Here is a 22,968-nt window from a genome sequence, read left to right as displayed (position 1 = left end):
AGAGAGAGAACACCAAACACGCCTCTTAGAGCAACGGCCGCAGGGTCAGAGGCGAGAGCCCGAGGGCGAGCAACTGGAGGTGGCCATTCGGCCCATCAAGCCGGCTCCCTCAATAAGATCACGGCCGATCTTTTCGCACACACAACTCCACCTACCTGCGCCTCCCTCCTCACCGTACCCCTTAAGTATTCAAAACATCTATGTTAGCGTCAAATATTTCGTAGATGCACAACCCAGTCCCAAACCTGCTCCCCCTAACCTCGAGGTTATGCTCTCTTCTGGTCGTTTCACCCAGCTTGGAAACGCCATCCACTTCTCTATCCCCGTCACGTTTTGACTACACGTGCCCCTCGTCCCTCCGATCTCCAACTGAAGGAACCCCAGCCCACTTGGTCCCAACCTCATCAGCCAACACCCCCCCCCCCCCCCCCCCCGGTCACAGCTCTGGATGTAGGTCTGCTCGCTGCGCTGGACGGGGAGTTTTCAGACGTTTTGTCATCGTGCCAGGTAACATCATCAGTGAGCCGCCCCCCGTTTGCCTTGTAGCCCCCTCTCCTCCCCAATACCCACTTATTGCCCCATTTGCCTTGTAGCCCCCTTCCTCACCCCAATACCCTCTTATTGCCCCCCATTTGCCTTGTAGCCCCCTCTCCACCCCCATTTGCCTTGTAGCCCCCTCTCCACCCCAATACCCACTTATTGTCCCCCCATTTGCCCTGTAGCCCCCCTCCTCACCCCAATACCCTCTTATTGCCCCCATTTGCCTTGTAGCCCCCTCTCCTCCCCCAATACCCTCTTATTGCCCTCCTCCTCCTCCCAATACCCTCTTATTGCCCCCCATTTGCCCTGTAGCCCCCCTCCTCACCCCAATACCCTCTTATTGCCCCCCATTTGCCTTGTAGCCCCCTCTCCTCCCCCAATACCCTCTTATTGCCCCCCATTTGCCTTGTAGCCCCCTCTCCTCCCCCAATACCCTCTTATTGCCCCCATTTGCCTTGTAGCCCTCTCCTCCCCCAATACCCACTTATTGCCCCCCATTTGCCCTGTAGCCCCCCTCCTCACCCCAATACCCTCTTATTGCCCCCCCATTTGCCTTGTAGCCCCCTCTCCACCCCAATACCCTCTTATTGCCCCCCATTTGCCTTGTAGCCCCCTCTCCTCCCCAATACCCTCTTATTGCCCCCCATTTGCCTTGTAGCCCCCTCTCCTCCCCAATACCCTCTTATTGCCCCCATTTGCCTTGTAGCCCCCTCTCCTCCCCCAATACCCTCTTATTGCCCCCATTTGCCTTGTAGCCCCCTCTCCTCCCCCAATACCCACTTATTGCCCCCCATTTGCCCTGTAGCCCCCCTCCTCACCCCAATACCCTCTTATTGCCCCCCATTTGCCTTGTAGCCCCCTCTCCACCCCAATACCCACTTATTGTCCCCCCATTTGCCCTGTAGCCCCCCTCCTCACCCCAATACCCTCTTATTGCCCCCCATTTGCCCTGTAGCCCCCCTCCTCACCCCAATACCCACTTATTGTCCCCCCATTTGCCCTGTAGCCCCCCTCCTCACCCCAATACCCTCTTATTGCCCCCCCATTTGCCTTGTAGCCCCCTCTCCTCCACCCAATACCCTCTTATTGCCCCCCAGTTGCCTTGTAGCCCCCTCTCCTCCACCCAATACCCTCTTATTGCCCCCCATTTGCCCTGTAGCCCCCTCTCCTCCCCAATACCCTCTTATTGCCCCCCATTTGCCTTGTAGCCCCCTCTCCTCCCCCAATACCCTCTTATTGCCCCCCATTTGCCTTGTAGCCCCCCCTCCTCACCCCAATACCCTCTTATTGCCCCCATTTGCCCTGTAGCCCCCCTCTCCTCCCCCAATACCCTCTTATTGCCCCCCTCCTCCCCCCAATACCCTCTTATTGCCCCCATTTGCCCTGTAGCCCCCCTCCTCACCCCAATACCCTCTTATTGCCCCCCATTTGCCTTGTAGCCCCCTCCTCACCCCAATACCCTCTTATTGCCCCCCATTTGCCTTGTAGCCCCCCTCCTCACCCCAATACCCTCTTATTGCCCCCATTTGCCTTGTAGCCCCCTCTCCTCCCCCAATACCCACTTATTGCCCCCCATTTGCCTTGTAGCCCCCTCCTCACCCCAATACCCTCTTATTGCCCCCCATTTGCCTTGTAGCCCCCTCTCCTCCCAATACCCTCTTATTGCCCCCCATTTGCCCTGTAGCCCCCCCCTCCTCACCCGTGCTCCGCCACCTCCTGCTCCAGCTCGGCCCCCTTGCCCGCCATGCCCCGCTGCTCCTGCCGCAGCTTGTTGAAGCCGGCCAGCACCTGCTCGGGGCTGGGGGTCGGTGAGGCCTGGGCCTGCTGGTGCTGGTGCCCGCGGGCGGAGGTACCCCCTCCCGGGCCCTCCATCCCTCCTCTGGAGCGGCCCGCCGGCCCTCGCTGCCCCTTTTATACACACAGCGAGGACCCCGGGCTGGGGGGGGGGTGTCCGGGGAGACCGCCTGACTGCACCTCCTCCACCCAAATGCACACAGAGACACACAAATGTGTCAATTAAATAAAAGGCAAAGCTCCACTGGGGCAAGACATAAGTAAATCCCAAAGTAAGGAGTTTGTTCTGTGAGTTGCAAACCCTTTGAGGGCTGCTCACTCTAAAGGAGCCATCCTCCTTCCCCTATCTCGAAAGAGACAGGTTTATCTCCCCCCAAACAATGTTGTGAGAGGGTGAGGTGTTGTTGCTGGGCGGGGGGGATGGTTTGTTTATTCATGTGTGTTTTTATTCTCTCTTTAAAGCAGCAGGCAGTTGGATAGGCGGCCCCTCCGCCTGAGGACCTCCCCTGACCATTCCAACGCGCGGAGGCGGGGTTTCCCGGGCTCACGGCGCAGGGGCATGATCGCTCGCGGTCTCCGCGTGACGTCGGCAGCTTGGTAACCGCCCCTTCACCCCCTTCCCATCATCCCCCGGTAACCGTCCCTTCCCATCATCCCCCTGGTAAACGCCCCCTCCACCCCCCCACTCAGTGACCACGCCCCCTTCTCATTACCCCCCTCAGTGACCACGCCCCATCCACCACCTTCCCATCATTCCCTCAATAACTGCCACTCCCCCGCCAACCCACAATTCCCCAGTAACCGCCCCTTCACCCCTTCCCATCATCCTCCTGTAACCGCCCCTTCACCCCCTTCCCATCATCCCCCTGTAACTGCCCCTTCACCCCCTACCCATCATCCCCCTGTAACCGCCCCTTCACCCCCTTCCCATCATCCCCCAGTAACCACCCTTCACCCCCTTCCCATCATCCCCCAGTAACCGCCCCTTCACCCCCTTCCCATCATCCCCCAGTAACCACCCTTCACCCCTTCCCATCATCCCCCAGTAACCACCCCTTCACCCCCTTCCCATCATCCCCCCAGTAACCGCCCCTTCACCCCCTTCCCATCATCCCCCCAGTAACCGCCCCTTCACCCCCTTCCCATCATCCCCTAGTAACCGCCCCTTCACCCGCTACCTGCCATCCCCCCAGTATCCGCCCCTTCACCCCTTCCCATCATCCCCCAGTAATCGCCCCTTCACCCCCTTCCCGCCATCCCCTAGTAACCACCCCTTCACCCCCTTCCCATCATCCCCCAGTAACCGCCCCTTCACCCCCTTCCCATCATCCCCCAGTAACCGCCCCTTCACCCCCTTCCCATCATCCCCCAGTAACCGCCCCTTCACCCCCTTCCCATCATCCCTCAGTAACCGCCCCTTCACCCACTTCCCATCATCCCCCAGAAACCGCCCCTTCACTCCCTTCCCATCATCCCCCTGTAACCGCCCCTTCACCCCCTTCCCATCATCCCCCAGTAACCGCCCCTTCACCCCCTTCCCATCATCCCCCAGTAACCGCCCCTTCACCCCCTTCCCATCATCCCTCAGTAACCGCCCCTTCACCCCTTCCCATCATCCCCCTGTAACCGCCCCTTCACCCCCTTCCCATCATCCCCCAGTAACCGCCCCTTCACCCCCTTCCCATCATCCCCCAGTAACCGCCCCTTCCCGTCATTCCCCGGTAACCGCCCCTGCACCCCCTTCCCATCATCCCCCAGTAACCGCCCCTTCACCCCCTTCCCATCATCCCCCAGTAACCGCCCCTTCACCCCCTTCCCATCATCCCCCAGTAACCGCCCCTTCACCCCCTTCCCATCATCCCCCAGTAACCGCCCCTTCACCCCCTTCCCGTCATTCCCCGGTAACCGCCCCTGCACCCCCTTCCCATCATCCCCCAGTAACCGCCCCTTCCCGTCATTCCCCGGTAACCGCCCCTTCACCCCCTTCCCATCATCCCCCAGTAACCGCCCCTTCACCCCCTTCCCATCATCCCCCAGTAACCGCCCCTTCACCCCCTTCCTGTCATTCCACCTGGGAACTGCCCCTTCATCCTCTTCCTGCCATCCCCCAGTAACTGACCTTTCACCCCCTTCCCACCATCCCCCAGTAACCATCCCTTCACCCCCCCTCCTGTCATTCCACCTAGTAACCTCCCCTCCCCATCCCATTCACCCCATTCGCATCACCCCCAGTGACCCCGACCCCGACCCCCCCTTCCCATCATCCCCACAGTAACTGTCCCTGCAACCTCTTCCCATCATCCCCCAGTAATTGCCCCTTCATCCCCTTCCCTTCATCTCCCAGTAATCACCCTGCCCCTCCATCCCCTTCCCATCATGCCCTAGTAACTGTCCCTTAACCCCGTTCCCATCATTCCTGCTGTAATCACTGCTACCCCTACTCCTTCACCCCCTTCTGATCATCCCCCGGTAACTGCCCACCCCCTTCACCCCTTCCCATCATCCCCCTGTAACCGCCCCTTCACCCCCTTCCCATCATCCCCCAGTAACCGCCCCTTCACCCCCTTCCCATCATCCCCCAGTAACCGCCCCTTCACCCCCTTCCCATCATCCCCCTGTAACCGCCCCTTCACCCCCTTCCCATCATCCCCCTGTAACCGCCCCTTCACCCCTTCCCATCATCCTCCTGTAACCGCCCCTTCACCCCTTCCCATCATCCCCCTGTAACCGCCCCTTCACCCCTTCCCATCATCCTCCTGTAACCGCCCCTTCACCCCCTTCCCATCATCCCCTAGTAACCGCCCCTTCAACCCTTCCCATCATCCTCCTGTAACTGCCCCTTCACCCCCTTCCCATCATCCCCTAGTAACCGCCCCTTCACTCCCTTCCCATCATCCTCCTGTAACCGCCCCTTCACCCCCTTCCCATCATCCCCCTGTAACCGCCCCTTCACCCCCTTCCCATCATGCCCTAGTAACCGCCCCTTCACCCCCTTCCCATCATCCTCCTGTAACCGCCCCTTCACCCCCTTCCCATCATCCCCCTGTAACCGCCCCTTCACCCCCTTCCCATCATCCCCTAGTAACCGCCCCTTCACCCACTACCTGCCAACCCCCCAGTAACCGCCCCTTCACCCCCTTCCCATCATCCCCCAGTAACCACCCCTTCACCCCTTCCCATCATCCCCCAGTAACCGCCCCTTCACCCCCTTCCCATCATCCCCCAGTAACCACCCCTTCACCCCTTCCCATCATCCCCCCAGTAACCGCCCCTTCACCCGCTACCCGCCATCCCCCCAGTAAACGCCCCTTCACCCCTTCCCATCATCCCCCAGTAACCGCCCCTTCACCCCTTCCCATCATCCCCCCAGTAACCGCCCCTTCACCCGCTACCCATCATCCCCCCAGTAACCGCCCCTTCACCTCTTCCCATCATCCCTTAGTAACTGCCCCTTCCCATCACCCCCCAGTAACCACCCTTCACCCCCTTCCAATCATCCCCTAGTAACCGCCCCTTCACCCGCTACCCGCCATCCCCCCAGTATCCGCCCCTTCACCCCTTCCCATCATCCCCTAGTAACCGCCCCTTCACCCGCTACCTGCCATCCCCCCAGTATCCGCCCCTTCACCCCTTCCCATCATCCCCCAGTAATCGCCCCTTCACCCCCTTCCCGCCATCCCCTAGTAACCACCCCTTCACCCCCTTCCCATCATCCCCCAGTAACCGCCCCTTCACCCCCTTCCCATCATCCCCCAGTAACCGCCCCTTCACCCCCTTCCCATCATCCCCCAGTAACCGCCCCTTCACCCCCTTCCCATCATCCCCCAGTAACCGCCCCTTCACCCCCTTCCCATCATCCCTCAGTAACCGCCCCTTCACCCCCTTCCCATCATCCCCCAGTAACCGCCCCTTCACCCCCTTCCCATCATCCCCCAGTAACCGCCCCTTCACCCCCTTCCTGTCATTCCACCTGGGAACTGCCCCTTCATCCTCTTCCTGCCATCCCCCAGTAACTGACCTTTCACCCCCTTCCCACCATCCCCCAGTAACCATCCCTTCACCCCCCCTCCTGTCATTCCACCTAGTAACCTCCCCTCCCCATCCCATTCACCCCATTCGCATCACCCCCAGTGACCCCGACCCCGATCCCCCCTTCCCATCATCCCCACAGTAACTGTCCCTGCAACCTCTTCCCATCATCCCCCAGTAATTGCCCCTTCTCCCCCTTCCCATTATCCACCTGGTAACAGCCCTTCCCCTCCTCACGCTTGCCCATCACCCTCCCTGGTAACCGCACCCTTTCACCTCTTCCCATCATCCCCACAGTAATTGCCCCTCCATCCCCTTCCCATCATGCCCTAGTAACTGTCCCTTAACCCCGTTCCCATCATTCCTGCTGTAATCACTGCTACCCCCTTCTGATCATCCCCCGGTAACTGCCCACCCCCTTCATCCCTTCCCATCAACCCTCTGTAACTACCCCTTTACCCCCTTCCATCATCCCCTGTAACGCCCCTTACTCCCTTCCCACCAGCCCCTGAAACAGCCCCCTCACACCCTTCCCATCATCCCCCATAACGCCCCTTACTCTCTTCCCATTATCCCTGATAAATCCCTCTTTACCCCTTCCCATCATCCCCCGTAAATGCCCCATCACCCCTTCCCATCATCCTCCTGTACCCGCCCCTTCACCCCTTCCCATCATCCTCCTGTACCCGCCCCTTCACCCCTTCCCATCATCCCCCGTAAATGCCCCATCACCCCTTCCCATCATCCTCCTGTACCCGCCCCTTCACCCCTTCCCATCATCCCCCGTAACCGCCCCTTAACTCCCTTCCCATCATCCTCCTGTACCCGCCCCTTCACCCCTTCCCATCATCCTCCTGTACCCGCCCCTTCACCCCTTCCCATCATCCCCCGTAAATGCCCCATCACCCCTTCCCATCATCCTCCTGTACCCGCCCCTTCACCCCTTCCCATCATCCCCCGTAACCACACACCCTCCGCCCCCATTCCCCCCTTCCCATCATTCCCCCCCCCCCCCCCAGTAACTGGCCTACGCCTTTATGCCCTCATCAGCCCCCCACCCCTCACATCCCCAGACGCAACCCCGCCCCCTCACACCACCACCCCTTCCCCATCCTGGCTCCCCTCAGCCCTCCCACAACCCCCATCCTGTATCCCCCAACCCCCATCCTGTATCCCCCAACCCCCATCCTGTATCCCCCATTCCTCACACGTCCCCTCTAGCCCAGTAACCATCCCTCCCTCCACCAAACCCCTCTTTCCCCCCACTCCCCCCTCCACCAAACCCCTCTTTCCCCCCACTCCCCCCCCACCAAACCCCTCTTTCCCCCCACTCCCCCCCTCCACCAAACCCCTCTTTCCCCCCACTCCCCCCCCACCAAACCCCTCTTTCCCCCACTCCCCCCCCACCAAACCCCTCTTTCCCCCCACTCCCCCCCCACCAAACCCCTCTTTCCCCCCACTCCCCCCCTCCACCAAACCCCTCTTTCCCCCCACTCCCCCCCCACGAAACCCCTCTTTCCCCCCACTCCCCCCCCACCAAACCCCTCTTTCCCCCCACTCCCCCCCTCCACCAAACCCCTCTTTCCCCCCACTCCCCCCTCCACCAAACCCCTCTTTCCCCCCCACTCCCCCCCACCAAACCCCTCTTTCCCCCCACTCCCCCCCTCCACCAAACCCCTCTTTCCCCCCACTCCCCCCCTCCACCAAACCCCTCTTTCCCCCCACTCCCCCCCTCCACCAAACCCCTCTTTCCCCCCACTCCCCCCTCCACCAAACCCCTCTTTCCCCCCCACTCCCCCCCACCAAACCCCTCTTTCCCCCCACTCCCCCCTCCACCAAACCCCTCTTTCCCCCCACTCCCCCCCTCCACCAAACCCCTCTTTCCCCCCACTCCCCCCTCCACCAAACCCCTCTTTCCCCCCCACTCCCCCCCACCAAACCCCTCTTTCCCCCCACCCCCCCCCTCCACCAAACCCCTCTTTCCCCCCACTCCCCCCCTCCACCAAACCCCTCTTTCCCCCCACTCCCCCCCCACCAAACCCCTCTTTCCCCCATCCCCCCCCCCCCCCAATTGCTTCTCAGTGACCAATGTTCAGGGTCACCCCGGCCCTTGCGCCTCAGCGAGCTTTGATCCTCAGTCTCTCAATATTTAACTACCGCTCTGAGATTGCCTTTTGTTTCCCTGACACCGTGTGCGGTCTCCCGCCCTCTCTCTCTGCACCTTGCCTGTGTTTCCCCGGTGACTCCACCTGTCTACGTCACCCTGAAACCCCCGTCACTGCTCACAGTCCCCCCCCCCCCCCAGTCAGGCGACTCGGTCCCCCTCCCCCCTGGTGCGGATCGCTGGGGGTGTGCACTGAGTAGCTGTGGGCCCTGAGTGTTGAAGCATTGCGCTGTGGGAATGACCCACCGGCTCCCCCCCTTCTGTCTTCTGTAGCTAACCACTATCTCAGGTGGATAAAGTGAAGGAGAGAGAGAGGGAGAGAGAGAGAGAGGTTGCTGCAGGACTGTGGGCTGGAAGTGGGAGGGAGTGAGCAGTTTCCCGGGAATAGAAAGTACCCCAGTTCACACCATCTTTATTCTGTCTGCACAGTTGTGCTTTTTTTGGGGAGCTGATGGTTTGAGGGAGAGCTGTGTCTCTCTAACTCTGCAATTCTCTCTCTCTCTCTCTCTCTCTCTGTCTCTCTCTCTCCCACTGTCTCCCTCTCACTCTCTATCCCACCCCTCTGTCTGTCTCTCTCCCCCTGCCATCTCTCTCTCTCCCCCTCCGCCCTCTCCCTCTCTCTCTCGGTCTCTCGCTTGCTCCCTCTCTCTGCCTCTCTCATTGTCTGTCTCTCTCTCCCTCTCCCCCATTGTCTCTCCTTCTCTCTCTCTCTGTCTCGTTCTCTCCCACTGTCTGTCTCTGTCTCTCTTTCTCCCCCCCACCACACCTCTCTCTCTCTCTCCCCCCCCCACACCTCTCTCTCTCTCTCTCCCCCCCACCACACCTCTCTCTCTCTCTCTCTCCCCCCCCCCACACCTCTCTCTCTCTCTCCCATCTCTTTACCCCTCTCTCTGTCTCTCTCTCCCCCCCATCTGTGTGTCTCTCTATCTGTCTCTCTCTCTTCACCTCTCTCTCTATCCCTCTCTCTTTACCCACCCCTCTCTCTCTCCCCCATCTCTCTACCCCTCTCTGTCTCTCTCTCTCTCCCTCTCTCCATCCCTCTCTCTCTCCCCCATCCCTCTCTCTCTCCCCCATCTCTCTACCCCTCTCTCTGTCTCTCTCCCTCTCTCTCTAACCCTCTCTCTCCCCCCCCATCTGTCTCTCTCTCTCTCTCCATCTTCTGTCTCTCTCTCTTCCCCTCTCACTCTCCGTCCCCCCCCTCTCTACCCACCCCTCTCTCTCCCCGTCTCTCTACCCCTCTCTGTCTCTGTCTCTCTCTCTCCCCCTGTCTCTCTCTCTCCCCCCCATCCCCCTCTCTGTCTCGCTTGCTCCCTCTGTCTGCCTTTCTCACTGTCTCTCTCTCCCCCTCTTCCCCCACTATCTCTTCTTCTCTCTCTGCCTCGCTTTCTCCCACTGTCTGTCTCTGTCTCTCACTCTCTCCCCACACACCCCTCTCTCCCATCTCTCTACCCCTCTCTCTGTCTCTCTCCCCCTCTCTCTCTCCCCGTTTGTCTCTCTCTCTTCCCCTCTCTCTCTCCTTCTCTCTCCGTCCCTTTCTCTCTCTCTAACCACCCCTCTCTTCCATCTCTCTACCCCTCTCTCTGTCTCTCTCTCTCCCCCTCTCTCTTTCCACCCCTCTCTCTCTTCCCCCCCCATCTGTCTCTCTCTCTCTCTCTCCGTCTGTCTCTCTCTCCTCCTGTCCCTCTCCATCCCTCTCTCTCTACCCACTCCTCTTTCTCTCCCCCCTCTCTCTCTCTCTCTCCCGGCCAGGTTGCGAGGAATGGCGACGCTGAGACGCAATATGATTGGGGTGTGCCAGCTGACCAGCACAGGCGACAAGGAGACAAACTTCGCCGAGTGTCAGGCGCTGGTGAGGGAGGGGGCCGAGCGAGGGGTCAAGTTCCTCTTCCTCCCCGAGGCCTTCGATTACGTGGCGCCCTCTCAGGGGCAGACCCTCAGCCAGGCTGAGACCCTGGAGGGGGATCTCATCCAGCGGTACCTCCACTTGGCCAGGTACCCCGTCCTCACTCCCACCTTTCCCTTTCCCATTGTCTCGTTCTGTTCTTCCTCCTTACCCTCTCCCCGACGGGAACCATTCGGTGTCTCTGAACTTGTCTTATTCACCCCCACCCCCTCCTCCTTGTGTCTCTAACGAAGAGGGTTTACAGAGAGAGAGATTGGTCTGGGTCAGTGGAGTTTTCGGTTGTATCGTCCGATCACAAAACGATGCAGCCCCTCACCCAGCAACCGGTCACAAGTGTTCCCACCCTGAGCCCACACACACATCCACACACACACCCCACACACACACCCCACACACACACACACACACACCACACACACCCCACACACACACCCCACACACACACACACACACACCACACACACACACACACACCACACACACACACACACCCCACACACACCCCACACACACACACCCCACACACACACACACACACACCACACACACACCCCACACACACACACACACCCCACACACACACACACCCCACACACACACCCCACACACACACACCACACACACACCCCACACACACACACACACACCCCACACACACACACACACACACCCCACACACACCCCACACACACACACACACACCCCACACACACACACACACACACACCACACACACACACACACACCCCACACACACCCCACACACACCCCACACACACACACACACCACACACACACACACACACCACACACACACACACACCACACACACACACACACCCCACACACACACATCCACACACACACACACACCACACACACACACACACACCCCACACACACCACACACACACACACACCCCACACACACACATCCACACACACACACACACACCACACACACATACACCCCACACACACCCCACACACACACACACACATACCCCCCCCCCCACACACACACACTGATGAAGCTACCCTGTTGAATTCTCTCCCTCGCTGTTTGGTTACGGTAACACCGAACGCTAGACCCTGAAACAGCCTGCACTCACAGCTGCTAGTTTTACCGCAGCCTTCCCCCTCCCCCGTTTTAAACAGCAGAGGCCAACAAATACAAGTGATCGTCACAGTTCACCCCCTTACACTGTCTCTCACTATCCCCCCTCTCTCTCCCTCTCCCTCTCTCACTATCCCTCTCCCTCTCTCTCACATAATCCCTCTCCCTCTCTCCCACTATCCCTCTCCCTCTCCCTCTTTCTCCCTCTCCTAGTATCCCTCTCTCCCACTATCCCTCTCCTTCTCTCTCACTATCCCTCTCCCTCACTCTCCCACTATCCCTCTCCCTCTCTCACTATCCCTCTCCCTCACTCTCTCACTATCCCTCTCCCTCTCTCTCATTATCCCTCACCCTCTCCCTCACTATCCCTCTCCCTCTCTCACTATTGCCCCTCCCTGACACCGCCCCTCCCTCTCACTGCCCCCGCACTGCCCCTCTGTCTCACCGCCCCCTCCCTGACACCAAGCACTCCCTGACACTGACCCACCCCAACACCCCCCTCCCTCACACCCCCCTCCCTCACACCGCCCCTCCCTCACACCGCCCCCTCCCCCACACCGCCCCCTCCCCCACACCGCCCCTCCCCCACACCGCCCCCTCCCCCACACCGCCCCCTCCCTCACACCGCCCCCTCCCTCACACCGCCCCCTCCCCCACACCGCCCCCTCCCCCACACCGCCCCCTACCCCATCACCGCCCCTCCCCCACGCCGCCCCCTCCCTCACACCGCCCCCTCCCTCACAGCGCCCCCTCCCTCACACCGCCCCTCCCCCACGCCGCCCCCCTCCCTCTCCCCGCCCCACCCTGACACTCCCACTGTCTCCCTGGCTGTCCCTTGGAGGGTAGCCCTGTTCCTGCTCCTCATGCTCATCCTGTCAATCCCTCTTTCTTTGTAGGGAGACAGGCCTCTGGATGTCTCTGGGAGGATTTCACGAGCGAAGCAGGGACTGGGAGCAGGACCATCGCATCTACAACACCCATATCCTCATCAACAACTTGGGTAAGGCTGGGGAGGCCATACAGGGGCGTCACGGTGGCTCAGTGGTTAGCACCGCTGCCTCCCAGGGTTCGATTCCTGCCTCAGGCCAACTGTCTGTGTGGGGTTTGCACATTCTCCCCGTGTCTGCGTGGGTTTCCTCCGGGTGCTTTCTGTTTCCTCCCACAGTCCAAAGATGTGTAGGTTAGGGTGGATTGGCCATGCTAAATTACCCCATAGTGTTCAGGGATGTGTAGGTTAGGGTGGATTGGCCATGCTAAATTACCCCATAGTGTTCAGGGATGTGTAGGTTAGGGTGGATTGGCCATGCTAAATTACCCCATAGTGCTCAGGGATGTGTAGGTTAGGGTGGATTGGCCATGCTAAATTACCCCATAGTGTTCAGGGATGTGCAGGTTAGGGTGGATTGGCCATGCTAAATTACCCCTAGTGCTCAGGGATGTGTAGGTTAGGGTGGATTGGCCATGCTAAATTACCCCATAGTGTTCAGGGATGTGTAGGTTAGGGTGGATTGGCCATGCTAAATTACCCCATAGTGCTCAGGGATGTGTAGGTTAGGGTGGATTGGCCATGCTAAATTACCCATAGTGCTCAGGGATGTGTAGGTTAGGGTGGGATTGGCCATGCTAAATTACCCCATAGTGTTCAGGGATGTGTAGGTTAGGGTGGATTGGCCATGCTAAATTACCCCATAGTGTTCAGGGATGTGTAGGTTAGGGTGGATTGGCCATGCTAAATTACCCATAGTGCTCAGGGATGTGTAGGTTAGGGGGGATTGGCGATGCTAAATTACCCCATAGTGTTCAGGGATGTGTAGGTTAGGGTGGGATTGGCCATGCTAAATTACCCCATAGTGTTCAGGGATGTGTAGGTTAGGGTGGGATTGGCCATGCTAAATTACCCCATAGTGCTCAGGGATGTGTAGGTTAGGGTGGATTGGCCATGCTAAATTACCCATAGTGTTCAGGGATGTGTAGGTTAGGGTGGATTGGCCATGCTAAATTACCCATAGTGCTCAGGGATGTGTAGGTTAGGGGGGATTGGCCATGCTAAATTACCCCATAGTGCTCAGGGATGTGTAGGTTAGGGTGGATTGGCCATGCTAAATTACCCCATAGTGCTCAGGGATGTGTAGGTTAGGGTGAATTGGCCATGCTAAATTACCCATAGTGCTCAGGGATGTGTGGGTTAGGGTGGATTGGCCATGCTAAATTACCCATAGTGCTCAGGGATGTGTGGGTTAGGGTGGATTGGCCATGCTAAATTACCCCATAGTGTTCAGGGATGTGTAGGTGAGGATGGATTGGCCATGCTAAATTACCCCATAGTGCTCAGGGATGTGTAGGTTAGGGTGGATTGGCCATGCTAAATTACCCATAGTGTTCAGGGATGTGTAGGTTAGGGTGGATTGGCCATGCTAAATTACCCCATAGTGCTCAGGGATGTGTAGGTGAGGATGGATTGGCCATGCTAAATTACCCCATAGTGCTCAGGGATGTGTAGGTGAGGATGGATTGGCCATGCTAAATTACCCCATAGTGTTCAGGGATGTGTAGGTTAGGGTGGATTGGCCATGCTAAATTACCCATAGTGTTCAGGGATGTGCAGGTTAGGGTGGATTGGCCATGCTAAATTACCCATAGTGCTCAGGGATGTGTAGGTTAGGGTGGATTGGCCATGCTAAATTACCCCATAGTGTTCAGGGATGTGCAGATTAGGGTGGATTGGCCATGCTAAATTACCCCATAGTGCTCAGGGATGTGTAGGTTAGGGTGGGATTGGCCATGCTAAATTACCCCATAGTGTTCAGGGATGTGTAGGTTAGGGTGGATTGGCCATGCTAAATTACCCCATAGTGTTCAGGGATGTGTAGGTTAGGGTGGATTGGCCATGCTAAATTACCCATAGTGCTCAGGGATGTGTAGGTTAGGGCGGATTGGCCATGCTAAATTACCCCATAGTGTTCAGGGATGTGTAGGTTAGGGTGGGATTGGCCATGCTAAATTACCCCATAGTGTTCAGGGATGTGTAGGTTAGGGTGGGATTGGCCATGCTAAATTACCCCATAGTGCTCAGGGATGTGTAGGTTAGGGTGGATTGGCCATGCTAAATTACCCATAGTGTTCAGGGATGTGTAGGATAGGGTGGATTGGCCATGCTAAATTACCCATAGTGCTCAGGGATGTGTAGGTTAGGGGGGATTGGCCATGCTAAATTACCCCATAGTGTTCAGGGATGTGTAGGTTAGGGTGGATTGGCCATGCTAAATTACCCATAGTGTTCAGGGATGTGTAGGTGAGGATGGATTGGCCATGCTAAATTACCCCATAGTGCTCAGGGATGTGTCGGTTAGGGTGGATTGGCCATGCTAAATTACCCCATAGTGCTCAGGGATGTGTAGGTTAGGGTGGATTGGCCATGCTAAATTACCCATAGTGCTCAGGGATGTGTGGGTTAGGGTGGATTGGCCATGCTAAATTACCCCATAGTGTTCAGGGATGTGTAGGTGAGGATGGATTGGCCATGCTAAATTACCCCATAGTGCTCAGGGATGTGTAGGTTAGGGTGGATTGGCCATGCTAAATTACCCATAGTGTTCAGGGATGTGTAGGTTAGGGTGGATTGGCCATGCTAAATTACCCCACAGTGCTCAGGGATGTGTAGGTGAGGATGGATTGGCCATGCTAAATTACCCCATAGTGCTCAGGGATGTGTAGGTTAGGGTGGATTGGCCATGCTAAATTACCCCATAGTGCTCAGGGATGTGCAGGTTAGGGTGGATTGGCCAAGCTAAATTACCCCATAGTGTTCAGGGATGTGTAGGTTAGGGTGGATTGGCCATGCTAAATTACCCATAGTGCTCAAGGATGTGTAGGTTAGGGTGGATTGGCCATGCTAAATTACCCCATAGTGTTAAGGGATGTGTAGGTTAGGGTGGATTGGCCATGCTAAATTACCCATAGTGCTCAGGGATGTGTAGGTTAGGGTGGATTGGCCATGCTAAATTACCCATAGTGTTCAGGGATGTGCAGGTTAGGGTGGATTGGCCATGCTAAATTACCCCATAATGTTAAGGGATGTGTAGGTTAGGGTGGATTGGCCATGCTAAATTACCCATAGTGTTCAGGGATGTGCAGGTTAGGGTGGATTGGCCATGCTAAATTACCCCATAGTGCTCAGGGATGTGTAGGTTAGGGTGGATTGGCCATGCTAAATTACCCCATAGTGCTCAGGGATGTGTAGGTTAGGGTGGATTGGCCATGCTAAATTACCCATAGTGCTCAGGGATGTGTAGGTGAGGATGGATTGGCCATGCTAAATTACCCCATAGTGTTCAGGGATGTGTAGGTTAGGGTGGATTGGCCATGCTAAATTACCCCATAGTGTTCAGGGATGTGTAGGTTAGGGTGGATTGGCCATGCTAAATTACCCATAGTGCTCAAGGATGTGTAGGTTAGGGTGGATTGGGCATGCTAAAGTACCCCATAGTGCTCAGGGATGTGTAGGTTAGGGTGGATTGGGCATGCTAAATTACCCATAGTGTTCAGGGATGTGTAGGTTAGGGTGGATTAACCATGCTATATTACCCCATAGTGTTCAGGGATGTGTAGGTTAGGGTGGATTGGCCATGCTAAATTACCCCATAGTGCTCAGGGATGTGTAGGTTAGGGTGGAATGGCCATGCTAAATTACCCCATAGTGCTCAGGGATGTGTAGGTTAGGGTGGATTAGCCATGCTATATTACCCCATAGTGTTCAGGGATGTGTAGGTTAGGGTGGATTGGCCATGCTAAATTACCCCATAGTGTTCAGGGATGTGTAGGTTAGGGTGGATTGGGCATGCTAAATTACCCATAGTGTTCAGGGATGTGTAGGTTAGGGTGGATTGGCCATGCTAAATTACCCCATAGTGTTGAGGGATGTGCAGGTTAGGGTGGATTGGCCATGCTAAATTACCCCCATAGTGTTCAGGGATGTGTAGGTTAGGGTGGATTGGGCATGCTAAATTACCCATAGTGTTCAGGGATGTGTAGGTTAGGGTGGATTAGCCATGCTATATTACCCCATAGTGTTCAGGGATGTGTAGGTTAGGGTGGATTGGCCATGCTATATTACCCCATAGTGTTCAGGGATGTGTAGGTTAGGGTGGATTGGCCATGCTAAATTACCCCATAGTGCTCAGGGATGTGTAGGTTAGGGTGGAATGGCCATGCTAAATTACCCCATAGTGTTCAGGGATGTGTAGGTTAGGGTGGATTAGCCATGCTATATTACCCCATAGTGTTCAGGGATGTGTAGGTTAGGGTGGATTGGCCATGCTAAATTACCCCATAGTGTTCGGGGATGTGTAGGTTAGGGTGGATTGGCCATGCTAAATTACCCCATAGTGCTCAGGGATGTGTAGGTTAGGGTGGATTGGCCATGCTAAATTACCCCATAGTGTTCAGGGATGTGTAGGTTAGGTTGGATTGGCCATGCTAAATTACCCATAGTGTTCAGGGATGTGTAGGTTAGGGTGGATTGGCCATGCTAAATTACCCATAGTGTTCAGGGATGTGTAGGTTAGGGTGGATTGGCGATGCTAAATTACCCCATAGTGTTCAGGGATGTGTAGGTTAGGGTCGGTTGGTCAGGGGTAAATGTGAAATGATGCAGTAGGTAAATGGGTGTCTGTGGGATACTCTTCAGAGGGTCATTGTGGAGTGGACAGGGAGAGATTCCGGAGTTCTGACTCCGGATGGTTTATCCACAGCCCGAAGCCTGAAAGCTGCGGGCTAATCAACCCTGCGGGGCTTCACGGATTTCCTGTTCCCATCCGTCTGGGCTGGGTCTGGCCTGGAATGACGGATGTGACCGCGGTTGGTACATCGTGTCCACAGTCCTGCCTCAGTCCTACATTAACAGCTGTGTCTGCCTGCAGGGGAAATCGCAGGGGTGTACCGTAAAACCCACCTCTTCGACGTCGACATCCAAGGCCAGCTGGCGATGAAGGAGAGCAGCTACACCATCCCCGGGCCTGCCATCGAACAGCCTGTCAACACACCGATTGGGAAGGTGAGGGAGGTGGCACTCAGTACAGGGAGAGCTTTCCTCTGTGTCTAACCCCGTGCTGTCCCTGTCCTGGGAGTGTTTGATGGGGACAGTGTAGAGGGAGCTTTACTCTGTATCTAACCCCGTGCTGTCCCTGTCCTGGGAGTGTTTGATGGGGGGACAGTGTAGAGGGAGCTTTACTCTGTATCTAACCCCGTGCTGTCCCTGTCCTGGGAATGTTTGATGGGGGGACAGTGTAGAGGGAGCTTTACTCTGTATCTAACCCCGTGCTGTCCCTGTCCTGGGAGTGTTTGATGGGGGACAGTGTAGAGGGAGCTTTACTCTGTATCTAACCCCGTGCTGTCCCTGTCCTGGGAGGGTTTGATGGGGGGACAGTATAGAGGGAGCTTTACTCTGTACCTAACCCCGTGCTATCCCTATCCTGGGAGTGTTTGATGGGGACAGTGTAGAGGGATCTTTACTCTGTATCTAACCCCGTGCTGTCCCTGTCCTGGGAGTGTTTGATGGGATCAGTGTAGAGGGAGCTTTACTCTGTATCTAACCCTGTGCTGTCCCTGTCCCTGGGTGTGTTTGCTGGGCTAACATACAGAGAGCTGTACGTTTCAGTTTAATGAGTATAGGGAGCATTGCCACCTCTTTAACTCTACGCTGCCCCTCCTCCCCCTCCCACAGGTGGGCCTTGCAACCTGCTACGACCTTCGTTTCCCTGAAATGTCGCTCGTCCTGTCTCAAGCAGGAGCTGAAATCCTGACCTTCCCTTCGGCGTTCACTTTGACAACCGGCCTGGCTCATTGGGAGGTATGTTCAGCTGTGTCTGTGTGTGAGACTGTGTCTCTGTGTGTCTGTCTTTGTGTCTGTGTGTCTGTCTTTGTGTGTGTGTGTGTGTGTGTGTGTGTGTGTGACTGTGGGTGTGTGTGTGTCTGTGTGTGTGTCTGGTATCTGTGTGTGTGTGTCTGGGTGTGTCTGTGTGTGTTTGTCTGTGTGTGTGTGTGTGTGTGGTGTGGGGTGTGTGTCTGTGTGTGTGTGTCTGGTGTCTGTGTGTGTGTGTGTGTGTGTCTGGTGTCTGTATGTGTGTGTGGAGTGTGTGTGGAGTGTGTGTGTGACCGTTTCGGAGAGGGTGGCACTGGGAAAGCGCAGCCAGTCCGGCACCATCCGAGGGAGCCCGGAGATTCGACGTTTCGGGCACGAACGTCTCATCCAGGAACGATGAAGTTATCTCCAAAGGGATTGGCGGGTGCTCCCGCTCCCTCGGACGCTGCCTGACCTGCTGCGCTTTTCCAGCACCACACTCTCTCTGCTCTGACCTCCAGCATCTGCAGTCCCTCACCTTCTCCTGTTGAGAAACCGTCTGAGTTTGAGGGAACAATTTGGAGACACCGGTGTGGGACTGGGGTGGACAAAGTTTTAAACAAAAAAAACTCACAACACCTACAGGTTTATTTGGAAACACTGGCTTTCTCAGCGCCGCTCCCTCATCGGGTGGTTGTTGAAGGAACCCTCCTGTTCACAGTTGTAGGAGAAATCTCCCCCGTCTGGTCAGTGTGTCGGCACTGAGAATTGCCCGTTACTTGGACGGGGTGGGTTCTGCTGCACATTCGAGGAGCCGTTAACGCCGACCGTCTGTGAAATGGTGTGAACGAGCAAGAGGTGGATGGATGAGTGTCTGCCTCCTACCGTCCCGTCACCTTCGGTCTATCTCTCTCTCTCACACACACCAAAACGAAAACAGAGTGAAGTGATCTTCGAATTTCATTGCTGGTCTGAAAATCGGGAATTCTAACCACCCGACACCTGGAGGAAGGACTCATCTCCCACTCTCCCCTCCCACGGGATCATTCCTCATCTTCCCTTCCCCTCCCTGCCATCTTATCTCCGATCCAACCTCGGCACCGCCCTCTCGACCTGTCTTCCCTCCCACCTATCTGCTCCAATCTGACCACGCCCCACCACCATCGTCGTTCCCCCTCCCATTTATCTCTCAGCTCACCCCCACCCCTCTTGGGCCACCCACCCACCCCACCACCACCACATTCCTGAAGACGAGCGCACGCCCGAAACATCGACTCCCCTGCCCCTCGGAGACCCGCTGCGCTTTCCCAGCGCCACAGGCTTCGTCTGCGGAGTGGACGTCACGCCCCGAAAGACGAGGGGGGTGGTGTGGAGCAACCCGCCCCTCCAACCGATTCCCAGACGAGGGGGACGTCCTGACCGCGTCCGAGTAGCGGACCCTTGCAAACCGCCGAACGCACGCTTCCCCACGATGTTGCGCCGATCCCTCAACCAGGACTGCGCTGAGTGTGTTGGGAATTAAACCGACGGCCGCGTGAGGATTCCCGGTGCGGTGCCCTCGACCGTACCAGGCGCTCCGGCGCGTTCACGCTCTGCTCACGGCGGGCCGCGAGAAAACGGGCGTGCACCGTGCCTTTTCTTCTTAAAACGCGGCACCGAGAGGGGACGGCCATTTTTGCTCGTCCTGTCCTCGAGGCGATCCCTTGAGGCAATCCGCCTGGTGGCAGAACCGTACCAAAGCCTCGCAGCTAACTGACGCTCCGTTGTGATGCTTCGAAGCACACAGCACGGCAACAGATAGACAGTCGGTACGGGAGTGAGCCATTCGGCCCTTCGAGCCTGCACCACCATTCAATATGGCTGACCATCCACAATCAGTATCCTGTTCCTGCCTTATCTCCATAACCCTTGATCCCACTATCCTTGTGAGCTCTATCCAACTCTTTCTTAAATGAATCCAGAGACTGGGCCCCCACTGCCCTCTGGGGCAGAGCATTCCACACAGCCACCACTCTCTGGGTGAAGAAGTTTCTCCCCATCTCTGTCCTAAATGGTCTACCCCGTATTTTTAAGCTGTGTCCTCTGGTTCGGACTCACCCATCAGCGGAAACATGTTTCCTGCCTCCAGAGTGTCCAATCCTTTGATAATCTTATATGTCTCAATCAGATCCCTTCTCAGTCTTCTAAACTCAAGGGTATACAAGCCCAGTCGCTCCAGTCTTTCTGCGTAAGGTAATCCCGCCATTCCAGGAATTGACCTCGTGAACCTATGCTGCACTCCCTCAACAGCCAGAATGTCTTCCCTCAAATTTGGAGACCAGAACTGCACACAGTACTCCCGGTGTGGTCTCACCAGGGCCCTGGACAGCTGCAGAAGAACCTCTTTGCTTCTGTACTCAATCCCTCTTGTTATGAAGGCCAGCATGCTATTAGCCTTTCTTCACTGCCTGCTGCACCTTTGGTCCAACCCGTCCATGCCGACCAGATATCCCAACCCAATCTAGTCCCACCTGCCAGCACCCGGCCCATATCCCCCCAAACCCTTCCTATTCATATACCCATCCAGATGCCTCTTAAATGCTGTAATTGTACCAGCCTCCACCACTTCCTCTGGCAGCTCATTCCATACACGTACCACCCTCTGGGGGAAAAAGTTGCCCCTTAGGTCCCTTTTATATCTTTCCCCTCTCACCCTAAACCTATGCCCCTCTAGTTCTGGACTCCCCCACCCCAGGGGAAAAGACTTTGCCTATTTACCCTATCCATGTCCCTCATGATTTTATAAACCTCTATAAGGTCACCCCTCAGTCTCCGACGCTCCAGGGAAAACAGCCCCAGCCTGTTCAGCCTCTCCCTGTAGCTCAGACCCTCCAACCCTGGCAACATCCTTGTAAATCTTTTCTGAACCCTCTCAAGTTTCACAACATCTTTCCGATAGGAAGGAGACCAGAATTGCACGCAATATTCCAACAGTGGCCTAACCAATGTCCTGTACAGCCGCAACATGACCTCCCAACTCCTGTACTCAATACTCTGACCAATAAAGGAAAGCATACCAAACGCTGCCTTCACTATCCTGTCCACCGGAATCCCTTTCCAACCAATGATCACTCTCCTGTTATGAATATCGGTTCTATCCTTTTTTGGTATTCTTGCGAAGTGTCATGATGAGTGATACGTTTGGACAGCGTTTCTTTTGTGTGTGTGTGTGTGTGTGTGTGTGTGTGTGTGTGTGTGTGTGTGTGAGAGAGAGAGAGAGAGAGAGAGAGAGAGAGAGACATGGTTGTGCGTGTGTGTGTGACTGTCTGTGTCTGTGTGGGTGTGTGTGAGAGAGAGAGAGAGAGACATGGTTGTGCGTGTGTGTGTGACTGTCTGTGTCTGTGTGGGTGTGTGTGAGAGAGACTGATTGTGTGTGTGACTGTGTCTGTGTGGGGGTGTGTGTGTCTGTGTGTGTGTGTGTGTGAGAGAGACTGATTGTGTGTGTGACTGTGTCTGTGTGGGTGTGTGTGTGTCTCTGTGTGTGTCTGAGAGAGACTGAGTGTGTGTGTGACTGTGTGTGTGTGTGTGTGTGTGTGACTGTGTCTGTGTGGGGGTGTGTGTGTGAGAGAGACTGAGTGTGTGTGTGACTGTGTGTCTGTGTGTGTATATATAAAGAGACACTCCTGCTGAAACACTCCTCCTCTCTGCAGCCCCTGCTCCGGGCCCGTGCTATCGAGACCCAGACGTACGTGGTAGCAGCAGCACAGACCGGGAAGCACAATGACAAACGCACGTCGTACGGCCACAGCATGGTGGTGGATCCCTGGGGCTGTGTGGTCGCTCAGTGCCATGAGGGGAGGGACATTTGCTACGCTGAGATTGACCTGGAGTACGTTCACGCTGTCAGACGGGACATGCCTATCATGGAGCACCGCAGGACTGATCTGTATGGGCGGCTGAATCCCCTGCCCACACACACCGGTGACCACTGACCTCCAGGCAGGAGTGCTGACTGCTCCTGCTCCACAGGACAGCATGCAGACTGACTGCGATTGTTCGTATCATAATCAATCATTAAAATACCAGCACAAAGTACACCCCTCCACTGACAAATTTGGAAAATGTTTGTGTGCGCGTTTTCGTTCACTCTCTCTCACCTTGTCCACTTTTCGACATTCACCGACAGAAGGAGAACGGTGTAGGCAGGTGCATCCCTCCTTGTACACGCAAGGGTGGCCAGTGTACTTACAGAGACAGGTTGGTGTCTCTCAGTCCCCTCTCTCTCAGGGAGATATCTGTACACTGACTGGTGTCTCTCAGTCCCCTCTCTCTCAGGGAGATATCTGTACACTGACTGGTGTCTCTCAGTCCCCTCTCTCTCAGGGAGATATCTGTACACTGACTGGTGTCTCTCAGTCCCCTCTCTCTCAGGGAGATATCTGTACACTGACTGGTGTCTCTCAGTCCCCTCTCTCTCAGGGAGATATCTGTACACTGACTGGTGTCTCTCAGTCCCCTCTGTCAGGGAGATATCTGTACACTGACTGGTGTCTCTCAGTCCCCTCTGTCTCAGGGAGATATCTGTACACTGACTGGTGTCTCTC

At 56.4% G+C, this 22,968-nt stretch overlaps 2 protein-coding genes across 3 annotated transcripts in view; one reads left to right on the top strand and one right to left on the bottom strand.

The window, feature by feature from the left end:
• pfdn2 (prefoldin subunit 2) overlaps positions 1 to 2,474 on the bottom strand; it is a 4,970-nt gene extending 2,496 nt beyond the window's left edge. The window contains exon 1 of the mRNA XM_060822257.1: positions 2,240 to 2,474. Within this exon, the coding sequence (XP_060678240.1) occupies positions 2,240 to 2,412 (173 nt within the window). The 5' untranslated portion in view covers positions 2,413 to 2,474. The remainder of the gene's footprint in view (positions 1 to 2,239) is intronic.
• A 363-nt stretch (positions 2,475 to 2,837) lies between these two features.
• Positions 2,838 to 22,477, top strand: nit1 (nitrilase 1). 2 transcript variants are annotated; one of them, XM_060822255.1, is made up of 6 exons: positions 2,838 to 2,931; positions 10,277 to 10,519; positions 12,444 to 12,547; positions 17,466 to 17,599; positions 18,269 to 18,394; positions 22,075 to 22,477. In XM_060822255.1, exons 1-6 carry the CDS (start codon positions 2,894 to 2,896, stop codon positions 22,354 to 22,356), a joined length of 927 nt encoding a protein of 308 aa, XP_060678238.1. In that variant the 5' UTR covers positions 2,838 to 2,893; the 3' UTR covers positions 22,357 to 22,477. The 2 variants fall into 2 exon arrangements, with proteins under 2 accessions (XP_060678238.1, XP_060678239.1); XM_060822256.1 differs by lacking the exon at positions 2,838 to 2,931 and adding an exon at positions 8,755 to 8,816.
• Positions 22,478 to 22,968: the final 491 nt, after the last annotated feature.

This window comes from Hemiscyllium ocellatum, assembly GCF_020745735.1.
Source record: "Hemiscyllium ocellatum isolate sHemOce1 chromosome 40 unlocalized genomic scaffold, sHemOce1.pat.X.cur. SUPER_40_unloc_10, whole genome shotgun sequence".
In the NCBI taxonomy this organism is placed as follows: domain Eukaryota; kingdom Metazoa; phylum Chordata; class Chondrichthyes; order Orectolobiformes; family Hemiscylliidae; genus Hemiscyllium; species Hemiscyllium ocellatum.
Note: the sequence above shows the minus strand (reverse complement) of the source record. Positions and strands in the feature narration are given on the sequence as shown.